The sequence below is a fragment of the Leptopilina boulardi genome, unplaced genomic scaffold (assembly GCF_019393585.1).
Source record: "Leptopilina boulardi isolate dan_hultmark-lab unplaced genomic scaffold, ZJU_Lbou_2.1 LbouV2_278, whole genome shotgun sequence".
Taxonomy (NCBI): Eukaryota; Metazoa; Arthropoda; class Insecta; order Hymenoptera; family Figitidae; genus Leptopilina; species Leptopilina boulardi.
The window spans coordinates 2,962,542-2,978,591 of NW_026137838.1; the positions used below are offsets into that span (position 1 = coordinate 2,962,542).

The 16,050-nt window shown below is 28.6% G+C and overlaps 3 protein-coding genes across 4 annotated transcripts in view; 1 reads left to right on the forward strand and 2 right to left on the reverse strand.

Moving 5' to 3' along the window:
• Positions 1-91: 91 nt before the first annotated feature.
• LOC127281928 (glucosidase 2 subunit beta) lies at positions 92-3,473 on the reverse strand. Its single transcript, XM_051305919.1, has 3 exons — positions 2,859-3,473; positions 2,333-2,752; positions 92-2,255 (listed from the first exon to the last, which is right to left on the reverse strand). Exons 1-3 carry the CDS (start codon positions 3,325-3,327, stop codon positions 1,537-1,539), a joined length of 1,608 nt encoding a protein of 535 aa, XP_051161876.1. The 5' UTR covers positions 3,328-3,473; the 3' UTR covers positions 92-1,536.
• A 157-nt stretch (positions 3,474-3,630) lies between these two features.
• Positions 3,631-5,533, forward strand: LOC127281932 (oxidized purine nucleoside triphosphate hydrolase-like). Its single transcript, XM_051305925.1, has 3 exons — positions 3,631-4,032; positions 4,894-5,036; positions 5,346-5,533. Exons 1-3 carry the CDS (start codon positions 3,863-3,865, stop codon positions 5,522-5,524), a joined length of 492 nt encoding a protein of 163 aa, XP_051161882.1. The 5' UTR covers positions 3,631-3,862; the 3' UTR covers positions 5,525-5,533.
• A 145-nt stretch (positions 5,534-5,678) lies between these two features.
• Positions 5,679-16,050, reverse strand: part of LOC127281924 (leucine-rich repeat serine/threonine-protein kinase 1) — a 69,826-nt gene continuing 59,454 nt past the window's right edge. Inside the window, exons 1-2 of one of the 2 annotated variants that reach the window (XM_051305913.1) lie at positions 15,197-15,737; positions 5,679-13,970 (exon numbers count right to left, since the gene is read on the reverse strand). In XM_051305913.1, the coding sequence (XP_051161870.1) occupies positions 6,604-13,962 (7,359 nt within the window). In that variant the 5' untranslated portion in view covers positions 13,963-13,970; positions 15,197-15,737 and the 3' untranslated portion in view covers positions 5,679-6,603. Of the gene's footprint in view, positions 13,971-15,196; positions 15,738-16,050 lie in introns of those variants that run through there. The other variant, XM_051305914.1, reaches the window with a different exon arrangement.

Sequence of the window (16,050 nt, forward strand, 5' to 3'; positions counted from 1 at the left end):
TAATTAATTTAAATATTATTCTACTTATATATAAAACTAGTGTAATAATAGTAATAATGATGGAAAATTAAAGTATTATAATTACTGCAACTTAATTATTTAAATTTTATTTTAGTTGCAATTTACAAAATGCGTTCTTAAACACGCTATATTTATATTTTGTTTACAAAAAATTGGAATGAATCGATGAACTCGATATTTAATAAAAGACAATTTTATTATTTATCGAGAGTTCATTAATTTATTTATCATATTTTTTACGTACTTATTTCTTTTCTTTAATTAATAATTTCATTAAAACTTAATATTTCACTTGGGAACATTCACTTTTTTCCCCTTAAAAAAAATTCACAATATCAAACAATATAATGTTTGACAATTTTTGGTGTTTTAATGCTTAAAAAAAAATATGGATTGCATTAATGAAGAAAAACAAAAAATATAAGGAAATATCTTTTTTTTTCTTTGTTTTTTTTCGAATCTTTTTCAAAATTCCTTTCATGTATATATATATATACAAAATTTTATTTGAAATATATAGTTTCTCTAGAATATGCTTCTATTTATGTGAAATTCATTGGGCTATAATAATTATTTATTATGAAAATTAAAAATATTATTTTAAGTAAGTTAAGATATTTTCGATCACAGAAGTTTTAATTTCTTTTTAGTACTGTTTATATAATTTAACAATTCCGTTAATTAATGATAAAACTCCTGATTTTGAAGTTAATTCAAAAATATGAAAAAATTAATTAGTATTCTGATTTAAAAAAAATCAACTTCTTTTTTTAAATCTATTTCATAAATTATCACAAATTATGAAATTTCAGAAATTAAAATTTGATAATTTGTTAATCTTAAAAAATGAAATTCCAAAATTTAAGATTTTATGATTTTAATCAATAAAATTCTAGATTAAATCCATTTGATATCAGGTAAGTTGAATTCATTTATCATTCAAATATGTTTTTATAGATAAAAATTGTATTTTTTCTAGCAACACTAAAAATAAAATTAAAAGATCACGTTATAAACTCAAATTTTATTAGTTTTCACATGATTTTTTAATTTTTACTTCTCTATATTCACTAAAAAAAAAAAAAAAAAAAAAAAAACTGTTTAAAAAAATGTCCCTTATTTGTTATCAACCTGATTTCATATCAATTTCATTTATAGAATTCTATTGATAATAAATAAAAAAAAAAATTATTAATCTACAGTTAATAAAACTGATTCGATGTGTCAATTACGTATATGTGATTAGTCACTGAGCAAAAATTATTTTCTATAAACAAATAAAATTACCTATCTTGTAAACTAGAGTTCCATCATATACAGAATAAGTGTGCAAAAAAAAAAAAATCGAATTTAAAAATAAAAAATGTTAATCATTTTTTTCTCAAAAATTCGATTTTCAATTTCTTTGCAAAAAGTTTTTTTTCAGTTCATGTGTATGCATGTTTTGTGTCTGTTTACATAAAAACACCAAAATATATATTTTTTTTTTGTTTAAAAAATAAAAGAAAAATTGCCTCACAATTCATCGTGTGTGTCGATAATTTCTGGCATTAATTTACAAACTGATGGTGTTAAAAATTCCATCGCATATTCACAACGACTTGGTTCCGTTACTGAAAGAAGTTTATTTTCCTTTCCACATAATAATGTAACGATTGTTGAACGCGCTGGTCCATTCCAACATGTATAACCATGATCGTATTTCATTTTTGAATATCTATTGTCTTGTGGACCATGCCAATCGTTCCATGAACCAAGATTAACATCACTACCACCTGATTTTGATCTTTGTGTTGCTTTACCAAATATACAAAGTGTATAAACATATTCTAAATCAGTAAAATCAAAACACTGCTCATCAAGTGATGTAAATTCACCATCAACTCCAAAATCATTTGATAATTTTTCCTCCACCTTTTTAATGTCCGTTAAAAGATCTTGAACTGCTTTGTCAGCTTCGTTGAAACGATTTCTCGCAGTGTTTGCCTGATCGACTAGTGCTTGAGTTTCCTCATCGTATTGTGATGCAGGTTCCTCAGGTTCCGGTGTACGTTCTTCTTTTTCTCCTTCTCCCTCTACCTCGCCTTCTTCTTCACCTTCATGATCATCTTGATCATCATGATCGTCATGTTCCTCATGATCCTCTGTTTCATCTCCCTCCGTGTGTTCAGCATTTTGTTCCTCAGCTTGTGCCTCCGTTTCCTTTGGTTCATCACCCGCTGGCTTAAAAAGTCCTGAAAATAATAAAATTTATAAATTATTATTCAATACCTTTTTTTTTTTTTAAACTTCAAAAATAAATTAATTTCACCTTTCTCTAACATAATAAAAGGTTTAATATTCGCCCAAGCTGAGTCAATAAATTCTTGCATTGTTATCTCTGGTTGATTGTTCAAAAAATAGAGCGCTTCTTCCTCAGAGACTTCACCATTTCTATCTTTGTCAAATGTAATTCTCGTTTGTAATTCAACAATAGTTACCGTACCACTTGCATCAGAATCCAAAAGTCTGAAATAATCTTCAGCCTCATTTAATCTCTCCTCACGTACATGATCGTTTTCCGTTTCAATTTGTTCCGGTTCCGGTGGTTTATATTTATCTAAAGCTATTTTCTCCTTCTCCTCAGCATCCTTCTTTAAACCCTCCTTTTCCTTTTTTATTAATTCTGCCTCATCATGATCAGTACGAAGTTTCGATAATTTCTGCTGCAACTCGTTCTTTATTTGTTTACCTAAAAATTAAAATAAATTTTTTTAAAAAATCAAATACAATTTACAAATAGTAAATTAAAAAAAAATACGTTATAGAAAAAAACATAGAAAAAAAAAAAAAAATACCTTTTGCGATCATCTCATTGCGTATGTCATTTCCTTCACGTGCAACTTTTTGTGCCTCATCAGCTTCGAGTTTCGCTTTATGTCCAAGATCGTAACAATTATTAACGCACTCATTCGATTCATATTCATCACTTGCATCACAACAATCACAAACACCATCGTTAACACGTCCCGAGGGAATGTATTTTGGCTTATAACTCAAATTTTGACAGTAAAATGAGCCATTTGAACAGGCCGATGTTCCGGGTTCATCGCTACCATCAACACAATCACAAAAGTCATCATTAACTTTATTAAATGAAATAATTAAACTGCCATCGAGACAATGAAAATCTCGATCAGGTGAATAAAGAGGAATTTTCGTTGGATGTATACCCCGGATGCTAATCACCTTGGAGCCGGCTACGTGGCTCTTGGCGAAACAAAAAGTAGTTACCGAAACTACAAAATATAACCACCATGAGTTCATTCTCAACTATTGTCAATTGTTCACTAATTTTAACTACCTAAACACTAGTTACTTTACAATATGATTTAAAATTATTAATTAGAAAATTAACAATTCATGCAAATTTTGAGGTTCAGTTTACTTTTACTCGCACAACACAAAAAATGTTAATTAAAATTAAGACCGTTACGTGGCGCCACATTCGCTGTGTGACGTCAGCAAACAGCTGTGTCATGTGACACTAAACATTTTTTAATTTTTAATTATTCTATTAATTACAAAAAATATATTTTGTGTTAAAAATAGAAAAATTATCACTTAAATAATTACTGCAAATTTGAGTCAATTGAACAAAAAATAGTACTTAATAATTTGATTCACATAGTGATTTTCAATCACGTGACTCGAGGCGCGAAATTTTAAAATAATAATTACTGAGGAAAAACATAATTTTCATTCATGAAGTGAAAGTTGCTTTTTTAATTTTATTTCTACAAGATTTCTCTTACCTTGTAAAAGTGTTCAAACAATAATCTACAATAATAATAATAATTCAATGTCCTCAAAACAAGAAAAACTCTATACCTTAATTTTTGTAAAAGAAAAAAAGGAGAAAAATGAAAAAATACTTTTGGGTTTAAAAAAGAAAGGACTCGACCAAGGATTGTGGAATGGTTTTGGCGGCAAAGTAGAAAAAAACGAATCGATTTTGGAAGGAGCTCTGAGGTAATTTATCATGAAATTTTATATTAATTAATTTAACACGCAATTTTATATTAATTAATTTAACATGAAATTTTATATTAATTAATTATTAATTAATATTATTAATTAATATAATTAATTAATTTAATTAATTAATATAATTAGTTAATTTAATTAATTAATTTAAATTTAAATTTAATTAATAATTTTTAATTCTCTTATAAATTAATATTCAAATTAAAAGAAAATAAAAAATTTTAAATTATTTTTAAATTAAAAAATAGTTTAACTTTATTTTCAGTTTTAAATGGTGTTTAAAAAGAATTTAATTAAAATATAATTAATTAAAAATGAAACTCATTTTTTTTAAGAGTAGATTTATTGAGGTCAACATTGTTAGCCTTTTTTTTATCCTACTACAATGAACCAACAATTATGCCTTTTTAAAAAACTAGCTGCTTTTGAATTGTATAAAATGAGTAATGCGAATATGAACATTATTTTTAAATATACATATATATGAAAATAAATAGATAAGCGACGATAAATAATAATGTACTCCATTCACTTTTATAATGCCTGGGGTTAAAAATATCACAAGTTTCTACAACACACCTACTATAAAAATTCTTTTCGAATTAATATCCATGATTATACAATTTGATTATTTAAAAAAAATTATAATCAAGCTCAAAAATAGAGATTAAATATCCTAAAATGAAAAAATCAATTTTTTTTTTACATTGTACACAATAACAATGTGAGAAAATTTCAATTTTTTTTTTTATAGAAATTTTTTGAAATCGAAATTTATATCAAAAAATTTTAAATATTACATAATAATTTTTAATAAATAATATCAAAATTAATTAATATTTTTAGAGAATTAAAAGAAGAATGTGGTTTATCTGGTGAATTGAAAAAAATTGGAGTACTTCACTTTCATGGAAGAGAAGAAGGAATTGTATCAGTGGTTTACGTTTTTGATACTTATTCTTATATTGGAGACATAACCGAGTCCGAAGGTATAATTATTAATTAATTTTTTAAAAATCTTTGTATAAACACTTGTATACTATTAGCTTTAGGATATTTTATCTAAAAACAGTATAATCCTAAGAATATCACAATATCGGTATAATTTCGTTAGGACGCAAGTGATGCCTTATTAACTAACACTGAAAATATTACAACCTATTTCATATAGTTAATTGTTCGGCAATATTTTCTTTTAGTAATTATAATTTATAATCATAAAATTCATTTTTCGAAAATTAAATTTTTTAAATAAAATTTTCTTTTTTAAAATAATTTTTCTTTTTTTTTTTTTGCAGAAATGCAACCAAAATGGTTTGAGATAAAAGAAATTCCTTTCAATGAGATGAAAGAAGATGCGAGCATCTGGTTTGATCACATGTTAAAGGGAAAATTTTTCAAAGGCTACTTTCATTATGAAAATGATAAAATTGTAAAACACAAAATAGACGAATTAACCGAATTTGAAGAAATGTAATAAAATAGATTTTTTAAAATTAAATTTCAAAAATTAAATTTCAAAAATTAAATTTCAAAAATTAAATTTCAAAAAACTATTTTTTAAATCGAAAATTCATTTTCTTTTTTTTTTTAAAGGACGTTTTCGATTTTAGAATAGTAATAATCATGTGATTAGTAACTGGTATAGATAATACAATTTTTATATAATGTGATTTTAATAAATAGTGCTCTCAAATCTTAACCTTTATATTACCTATTGTAATTAACAATTAGATTCTTATACTATTTGTAAGATCAAGTTTAAAACAATTGTGATATTTAAGTAGAGATTTTCACTGAATTCAGCAATATTTTTTTTTTTAGCAAAACATTCAGTTTTTTTTAGTAACGTATACTCGGCAATATTTTTAGCGATTTTTTAAATATATTTAGCAAAACATATTTTAGCTGCTATTATTCAATATTTATAAGTACTAAATTGTGTTAATACAAAAAAAAAACCGTAAATACTGAATTATTTGTGACTTTAATCCTTAGAATAATTCTATAAAAATTATATATATACTTTTTGTTAATCAATTAATGATTAATTCTTTGGAAATGCATTTTTTTAAAATTGCATTTGTTCATTTTTTGCTCAGACTTTTTTCTATTTAATAATCTCTAAATAATGCTCAAAACTATAAAATGAGATTAGAATCACATTAAGTAAAATTTTAATAAAATTAACAAAAAAAAAGGTACACTGGAAAAATAAAATATATGATTCAAATATTCATTTGATAATAAAAAACGAATTTATTTGAATTATAATTTTCTTTTTCCAGTGTAATCACAGCAAAAAAAAATTAGAAAACTAAAATCTGGTAAGATTGCATTCTTATAAATAAATTATTTCTGCCTGTTAAAATTGTTTTCTATAAGAAAAATATTTTGATTCTTTTTTCTAATTTCTTAATCGCTGTATATATACTAATTAGTGAAAAATGGGCATATTTTTCAACTGAAAGGAAAAATCGATTCCTTTCAATTGATTTTACAAAATTTTTTTTTTTTAATATTCCAAAACGTACCTAAAATTCACTTGGGCAAGACTTAAGCAGCGGACCAATGTTCCGATCTCCATAAAAGTGTATACATATTATGCTTTAAATCCTCCGCCTCTAAACTATCAATTGGCGAATCTGTATATCTTGTGATTAAACTTCGATAACCACGTCCAACAGTTACTAAAATCATTCTCTTTTTATTTATCGATTTAAATGAAACAATTTGACACACCTCACTTTCAAATGGTCGAAAAACTGTAATTGGTCTCAATGAATTGCATTCAGCAACGGCAATACATCCCCAAGTTGTTCCAATATAAAGTTGATTCATACACGATTCAATACTTGTCACTTGACATTTATCTGAAGTGAGATTTTCCTCAATTGAAATTGATTTCAAACTTTCCGAGCAAGGCACCAATTTCGACATATCAAGTTTATTCACAATTTGTTTACATTCAATGTCCCATTGATAAACAACACATCCTGGACAAGTGTATGATAAAATTGAATTTTCAGCACTCAATAAATAAGTGGCAAATAAATTTTTATCACCATTATCGCCAATAGCGTGTGATATTTCCACGGTGTCAATCAAATTTCCATCTTTTAATGTATAAACACTTATTCTACCAAAACTTTGACCAACCCACAATTCTACAATACGTCGTTTTTTACTAATAACCGCCATTGAATATGTTTTAACATCATCATTTGATTCGCCGACAATTTCATTTTTTTTCAATTGAGTAAATGAATTTGAAATTAAAAATAATTTCCCATTACATAGAGCAACAGCGAATTGTTTTAAATTCTCAAGATAAATTAAACCAACAATTTTCGAATCACTCTTGTCATCATCGAGATGATAGCTTGCAACACATGCAAAATTAGTTCCAAGATAAACATGAATATGTCCCGAATTATCACCAATCCAAATATAACCATCAATTTCACACATTGCAAATGGTATTAATTGTGTGTTAATTCTAACATGTTGCAACCATCCTTTTTGTGTTCCAAGAAGAACATCAATTTCACCATTATTATGTCCAAGCCAAATTTCATCACCAGTTATATTATCCTCCAAATGACGTGATGACATCGTTATTGCCGTGACTCTCGATTTTTCCGTCAATAGCGTAACATCAATTAAATGAACAAATTCCGGTGCCGATGCAATTGAAACAATTTGACTTGCTGTCGGTCGATCCTTTGGATTTTGTGACCAACAAATCACCATTAAATCAAGAGCATAACATGGATGATGTAAATCTCGATAGGTTAACGGTGGTCTTCCACCTTCTAAAATACATTCCTTCACTGCCTCATGACCCTCAAATGGCTGTCTCAATGTTATCAATTCATAAATAAACATTCCAAACGAAAATGAATCCACCTTCTCCGTATATTCCTCCTCGCCATTATATTTAATTATTTCCGGTGCCATAAATCCTTCAGTTCCACCAAAACCCTTTGCACCCGATGGCAGTGTTTGTCTCGAAATTCCATAATCAGCAACCTTCACATGAACCGGATGATCAGGATGATCCTGAAATGGTAACGGTATCTGCCAAACAAGAACATTTTCTGATTTTAAATCTCTATAAATAACATGCTGCTGATGTAAATATTCAACAGCTTTTGCCACCTGTAATATAATTGCCTGCAATGTATATGGATCAAGTTTAGCACCAGATCGTCGATAATTTTTCAATACATTATCCAATGCACCCTCAGGTGCTAAATCCAATACCAATGCCAATGGACTAATAACAATACCCACCAATGGTACAATATTTGCGTGTCTCAATGTTAAAAGAATATTTAATTCCTGTCTTGCCGTACAATAAGCCTTACAAGCATACTGCAATGGATCACGATCCCATTTACTTTGCGCCGCTTTAAAAGCCAAAATTGCCGATTGTTTTGAATTTGGACCCGGTGGCACTGGTTGTAACATTTTCATTGCAACATCAGCTCGACTATTTGTTCCCGGTAAACGACAAATACCACGAAATACAAAACCAAATGCACCACGTCCAAGCATTTTTCCTCTTTTTATATCATCCGATTTTATTAAATGCCTAGAACCAAGATCCATAAATATAATATCAGGTGCAATGTGCGATAATGGAATATCCGAATGTTTTGGACAACTAATTGTTTTATTGCTATAAGCTGATAAAATACATTCCTCCACCATCCATGAATAAACCAATGTTCCTTCTGTATTAATAAAATGTTTCACATCCGGATTACCCTCCAACGATGGCATTCGACTCGATGTTGATCCATCATCTTGTCCAACACCACTGTCACCATCCGATTTATAACTATCCTGACTTTGTCTCTCACGATTACGATATTGAATCTCATCATTTTGATCCTGATCCTGATCATCCTGATCACCATTATTCAATAAACATCTCGGACACGGTATCAATCTTGTTACCAATAATTTACCCTCCGAAGTATGTACAAATCTTGTACCCAACGTTGGATACCAATCCTCCAACAAAATATCAATATGATCAACAATCAAAGCAAGAAGTTGTGGCATACTCTCAGGTTGTGGATCAACAACAATTGCCTGATAACCCATTGGTTCATTATCCATTCCATCTGTTATTATTGGCTGCTTCACAACAAGTGTATCAACTGGAAACCAAATTTCCAAAATTGCACTATTTTTCAAATCAACTGTACACCAAATTCCATCTTGTTTCAATTTAAATTTATATTGTCGATAATCGTATGGCGAATTTTTAAGATTATAATTAACTTCCTTTAGACGCAATAGTGTAACACCTGCATAACGAAGTTCAATTCCAGTTTGCCACAATATCCATTCAGCGTGTGTATCCAACATAGAGGCAAATATTTTCTCATCAACTGCATCTTTAAACGGTGTTAAAAATGACATAACAACATCAACAATTGCATCGTCTGCCAATATTCTTGTTATTAATCTCGACCAAAATCCACTTGGAAAATATGACATTAAAAGAAGTCGTGTTATTGAACAATCAGGCTGTGATCTCGATGTCAAATATAAACATTCAAGATTCGCTTTCTCTGAATTTGGAAATGGAAACAAAGGCGAAGTAATTATTTTCTTTGATCTTGTATGCCAACCACGTGTTTTCACTGGTATTTTAATAATCTGATTATTTCTCAATATATCCTCCTCGGATGGTAAAAGCGATGGTATCAATAATGTTCGATAATCCCAAGTAAGAGCCACTTCAAATTTATTCAAAAGACTCACAATATATCCTTGCGTATCAACCGATGATATTGTCGAAGATTTAAAAACATGTTGAATATCATCTAATTTCATAATTCCCGAACGAGCAAATGGATTAATTTCCCTTATAGTGACAACGTGAGCAAGCATATCGCACAACCATTGTGGATCCAAAAAATATAAATCCTTAAGTGTTGCATCATCATAGTGAAGAATAATTCCATTCTCATGTAAAAATAATGTAGCCTGATGAAGTTCCGCTGGATCACGAAATGAACGTCGCAATTTTGTCAATTCACATTGCACCGCTGCATAATATTGATCAGCTCTCAGCACTGGATCAGCACCCGCCAATCGTCGATCGTGAGCCAATTGTACAACAACTTCCTCCAAAGCTAAATAACTCGCCGGAACACGTTGCTCAAGTAATAATTCCTTACTTCCCGGTGATCTCAAACTAAAAACAACATCATAAATTAAATTACAAAGCATTTTAATATTATGCCTAGTCTTACAGCTAACTTCAATTGTCTCCATAACTCTTGGCAATCCACATTTTTCCGCGTCAACAACATTTATAAATTTATCCCTAATATGCTGTTGTAAAATTTCACTTTGCTCATTTGATACATCATAATGTGTTCCAACAATAATTACCGGTGAATTTGGTGCACGACTCTGTATATTTACCAACCATTGAAATATTTCTGCAACACCTTTAAAACCATCGGTTATTTTCCAAACAACCAAATAAAGACTACGTTTTGATAAAAAATATTGATGCGTCGCATAATATTCCTTCTGTCCACCAAAATCCCATGTTCGAAAATAAACACCACCATGCGACGATTGTCCACGTACTTTTTTCTCATACATCCAATCACCAATATCAACACCAACTGTCGATATAATTGTCCCTCTTGCTGTTTTTGCATTTACATTCTTATTACCCATTCGTTTTGCCCAATGATCAGCGGATTTTTTTTTATTCGGCACCTCACCCTCCTGTCTCAATTGTTCCAATAAACTCGTTTTTCCAATACCCTGTATACCAACAATCATTAATTTCATCCTCGCATATGGTTTAGCATCCTCCAATACCGATTTTAAATAGCCAATCACATCCATTGTTTTATATTTTTTCGATTCAATCATTGTCTTCAATGGTTCTTGTAATTTACAACCTTGTGTATTTAAATTCCATAAACGCGACAGTAAACCCATTTGCGGTGGTAATTCAACAATTTCACAATTTCCACTCACATTCAACACGGAAAGATTACTTAATTCATAAATATTATGAGGAATTTCTTTTAAATTATTATTACTCACATCCAACATACTAACATTTGGAAAGAGAAGATAAAGTTTTGAATTAGGATAGGCACGTGAAATTTTCTCACCATCGTCATCGATAATTTCACCATCATCAACAGATGTTAATTGTATTCTAATTAATAAATTATTCGCCAAAACGAGAGTACGAAGATTTTCCAATCGCAAATGACGTCTATGTGTGCAAACAGACATGAGAACAACGTCACGTAATGATGTTGCTGTTTGACGATTATTTGGACCAATTGGTGATTGAATATTAGTTGTCGGACAATAACAGGCAGTTGTTGCCTGTTCCATTGAATCAGCATCAGCATCAACTTGCGGTAAACTTGGCCAACATGATATTTGATTATTTGATAAATCCAATTGTTTAAGACTCGCTGGATACGATGTTATGTGACTCATTGATCTCAATGAATTATAAGCCATATTTAATCTTACTAAATTCACTGCCAAACATGGCAAAGCCACGGGTATACTGTTAAATAAATTATGCGCTAAATTCAATGATGATAAAACAGATCTTACTCCCGTTTCTGTATCAACATCATTAATTTTTTCTGAAACTTGCACCGATTTTGTCCAAACATGAGGACGTTCTATTTCAATAATACGTGCATTGGCAATTTTTGAAAAAGAATCCATTGAATCCGTAGAGTTTTCTCTTGAAAATTCAATTTGTGATACCAAATTTCGAAAACTCGGACTATGTCCAATTGTATCCTCGCGATCAATTTTTTTATCAATATTCTGAAACACTTCACTTGGTAAATCACGTAAAAGATTAAAAGATGCATTCAATTCTTTCAATTTTGGCGCACGCCACAAATTATTTGGCAAACATTGTAATTTATTATTCGATACATCAAGTATCTCAAGACTTGGAAAATTCATCAAAAACTCCGGCAATTGCTCCAAACGATTATCCTGTAAATAAAGTTCCTCAATAACAGGACAAAGTTTATCTTTTGGATTTTTTGATTCCGCAATAAGTGTATCAATTTTATTACGTGCCATATTTAAATATTTCAAACTTTGCAAATAAAACACCATTGACGGAATAGACGTTATTGAATTGTGTGATATATCAATTCTCGTAATTGCATACAATACTAAATCATTATTTTTTGCACTTAATTTTTTATTAACATTCAATACCGCATCGACAAACCATTGTGAACGAATTTGTGACAAACGACACTGTTGATTATGCCAATTTATCATTGTCGGAACATTTGGAAATAATGTTGAATAAGTGACATTACCAAAACTAGATAAAGCCGAAAAATGAGACGACTGTGTACTGTCAGTCATTGCTTTTTTATTAATTTTATATTCCGAATCGGGAAACGCTTTTATTGATAATAATTTTGCCGTTAATGTTTCATCACGATTTTGTGCTGCAATTTTTAATGCCTTACAATCATTATCAACTGCTCCGTGTTTCAGTAAAAGATCAACAATTTTAACATCACGATTCTCACATGCAATTGCCAAAACTGTTGAAAAACTCGATTCTGGATCTAATTGTTCATAAAGAATTTTTACCGGTAAATTTGGATTTGCACCAGCTACAAGTAATGCTGCAACAACATCTAAATGTCGTCCCTTAACAGAAACGTGTAATGCAGTTTCGGTATTATTATTACAATATAAATCTAAATATAAAGGACAAATAGTATTATCATCCTTTTTCTCTGATGATTTACTTCTAAAATTCAAACTCGACATTAGCCTTTGAATACCACTTGATATTCGTCGTCTTGACATTGGCACCGGTGTTGCACTACCCGTTTCTTCTTCTTTAATTTTTCGCGCTTTCACCTTATAATTTAAAAGTGTTTCAACTATTTTAAAATTACCCAACATACTTGATATATAAAGAATATTTTGACCCGTAACATCTTGTGTATTAATATCGAACGCCATCTCATATTCAAATTCCCCCGTGGGATCTTTAAATCGTTGAAACAAATTTTGTGGATATTCAAATTTGAGCAGATAATCAAAAACAGCGTGATGACCATTTATCACAGTTGCATGAATTGGTAGCCATTTTTCAACAGTTAATGATTGAATTTGTTTTGGAAATTGACGAAGAAGAATTTCAACAATCTCTAATTTACCATTATAACAAGCAATATACAATGGACAATATTTTGTCACTGAATGAATACGACAATCAGCACCATTCTCTAATAATAAACGAACAATATCCCTTTGTCCCATTTCACATGCAATAAAAAGTAATGTATTCGCTCCATTTGGCGCCATATTAACAATAATTTCTAAATCATGTGATAATGCTTGAATAATGCCTTTCGCTGCCAATACATCGCCCTGCATACAAACACCTCTCAATGATGCGTGTGAAGCTAATCTTTCGAGTTCATATTTTTCCTCAGCTTGTTTCAATAATGTGGAACATTTCACGTGTTCCTTTTTCTCCGAGACATCCAACGGTGAATATCCATTTTTATCACAAACACCAAGATCAACTTTATATTCAAGAAGTTTCTCGACATTTGATATATGACCATATTCAGCGCTAATATGCAGTGGTGTACGATACTGACCTCGTGGACCGCAGGCAATATTTGGATTTGCACCAGCTGATAATAATACTTCAAGACATCGTGAATTTTCCGTTATTGCTGCCGCATGTAAAGCCGTTCGTCCCCATGAATCTTGACTATTTATATATTGATTGTGTTCACCGCCTAAAAGATCCTCGAGAAGTTCCGCATTGTCCCAAAGTGCAGCCTGATGCAATAATCGTCCTGGAAAATCCTCATCCACCGGTGTATAATCCTCCATTGTCGAATCTAAAAAAATTAAACACATTGTTAATAAAAATAGAATTTATTGAAATTAAATTTATCAAAAAAATTACTGAAATAAAAATAGAATTTATTAAAATTAAATTTATTTAAAGGTTACTCAAATAAAAATAGAATTTATTAAAAAATTAATTAAATAAAAGTAGAATTTATTAAAATTAAATTTATTTAAAGGTTACTCAAATAAAAATAGAATTTATTAAAAAATTAATTAAATAAAAGTAGAATTTATTAAAATTAAATTTATTTAAAGGTTACTCAAATAAAAATAGAATTTATTATGAACCTGAAGTCCGCAACGTTTTTAAAAACGAAAAATTAACATAGAATGATTTTTTCAAGTCATTTTATTATTAATTCTGATTTGCACAAACTTTTAAGAAATTAATCTTTTTATAGAAGCCAGTTACCACCGAATAACTTTAATTTTATGCCAAAGTAATACATATTATCTAATTATTTTTTCGTTTTCGTTTATAAAAACGTTGCGGACTTCAGTTTCATAATTTATTAAAAAATTAATTAAATAAAAGTAGAATTTATTAAAATTAAATTTATTAAAAAATTATTAAAATTTTAGTAATTTAATTTATTTTCTAAACTGATTTTTAAATTATTAAAATTTCTTTAAAAATTCAAATTTAATGTAACTAAAAAAAAAAATAACTAAATTTTTGCATATTAAAATTTCATCAAAGAATTTCTTACTATTAATATTTATATTTATAAAATGTAAAGAATTATTCATTTTAAAAGAGATACAATAATGAAAAGTTAACACGCAACGTGAAAGTGTTAAAATCATAAATTCATTACAATCAAGAAGAAATTAGATTTCTTTTCTAATATTTTTATAATACACTAAAAAAAAAAAAATTAATTTCTCAATCCTATATTGTTACGCAATGTAATAAAATCAATAACACATATGTATAAAAATGATAATTATCTTGATAAAAAATTGTCAATAAACATGATAGATTCAAATAATAAACAAAACAAAAAAAATTAAAGAACTTAAATTATTAGCAAAAAAAATTTTCCAAGTTGATTATATCAACTTTAAAATTTAAACAATTTCAATTCAAATTTGAATTGAATTCAATTTGAATTTTCAATTCACAGAAAGCAAATTGAAAAAAAAACCGAATTGTTTACATAATTTTTTGACATAAAAAAGGAAAAATTAAATACACACCGCAATGTCATACCTTAATACTAATTAATGCGAGATATTCAAATTTTTTTTTAATGATTTTGCATTTTAATTGATAACGTCAGTATTTTACTAGTCACTTAATGAGACTGAAAATATTCCGCAGAAAAACATCGATTTAAAAATCATCGTCGAGTGTTGTTTTCCTGCGGTTTATTTTGAAGCATCAACATAAAAATGTCATTTCGACGTCTAAACCACAACAACTCGTATTAAATACAGTGGTCCAGTTATCCATGATGATTGTCACCTTTCATGGCCACTTCCACTACCACCACCACTACAATTTTATCATTTATCAGTTATCATTTATCACTGTGTTATACACTTGAAATATGAGAAACCACAAAAGAAATAGAAAGAGGTTATGACACCACACCTCTGAGACGCCATTTTTGTTTTGTGAGAACGAGAGAGAAACGAAAGTGAAGGAGGGGAAATTATTTTTATAAAAACCACATTAATTTTAATACAACAATTTAAAAATATCCTATTTGTTTAAAAATTATTTCGAATTTAAAATTTGTTTACCCATTTTACAAAAATAACTGCTCACATTACAAATTAAAAAATTTTCAGTTTAATTTAATAAAAAATTAGTTAAACAGAAATTTGCAAACTGCTCTAATTTATTTTATTTACTACATTCGTATTAATTTTAATTGCAAATTAAAAATGAGATCTATTAAAAATGAAATTTAAAAAAAATGTAAATTTCAATTTGAAAATGGCGCCAACGTAGGCAGCGCTCACAACGACAAAAACTGGAACTTTGCTTTTACGTAATTTCCAAAATTTAAATTTTCAATTAAACAATGTCAATTCTCACAAACAATAAGTAAATAAATA

Bases quoted from the DNA above. Each gene is read 5' to 3' on its own strand.
- LOC127281928 (XM_051305919.1), bottom strand. From the start codon at position 3,327: ATGAACTCATGGTGGTTATATTTTGTAGTTTCGGTAACTACTTTTTGT. The intron at 2,753-2,858 runs GTATTTTTTTTT...TTTAATTTTTAG, and splicing joins CAATGAGATGATCGCAAAAG to GTAAACAAATAAAGAACGAG. The intron at 2,256-2,332 runs GTGAAATTAATT...TATTATTTTCAG, and splicing joins TTTTATTATGTTAGAGAAAG to GACTTTTTAAGCCAGCGGGT.
- LOC127281932 (XM_051305925.1), top strand. From the start codon at position 3,863: ATGTCCTCAAAACAAGAAAAACTCTATACCTTAATTTTTGTAAAAGAA. The intron at 4,033-4,893 runs GTAATTTATCAT...TAATATTTTTAG, and splicing joins ATTTTGGAAGGAGCTCTGAG to AGAATTAAAAGAAGAATGTG. The intron at 5,037-5,345 runs GTATAATTATTA...TTTTTTTTGCAG, and splicing joins AGACATAACCGAGTCCGAAG to AAATGCAACCAAAATGGTTT.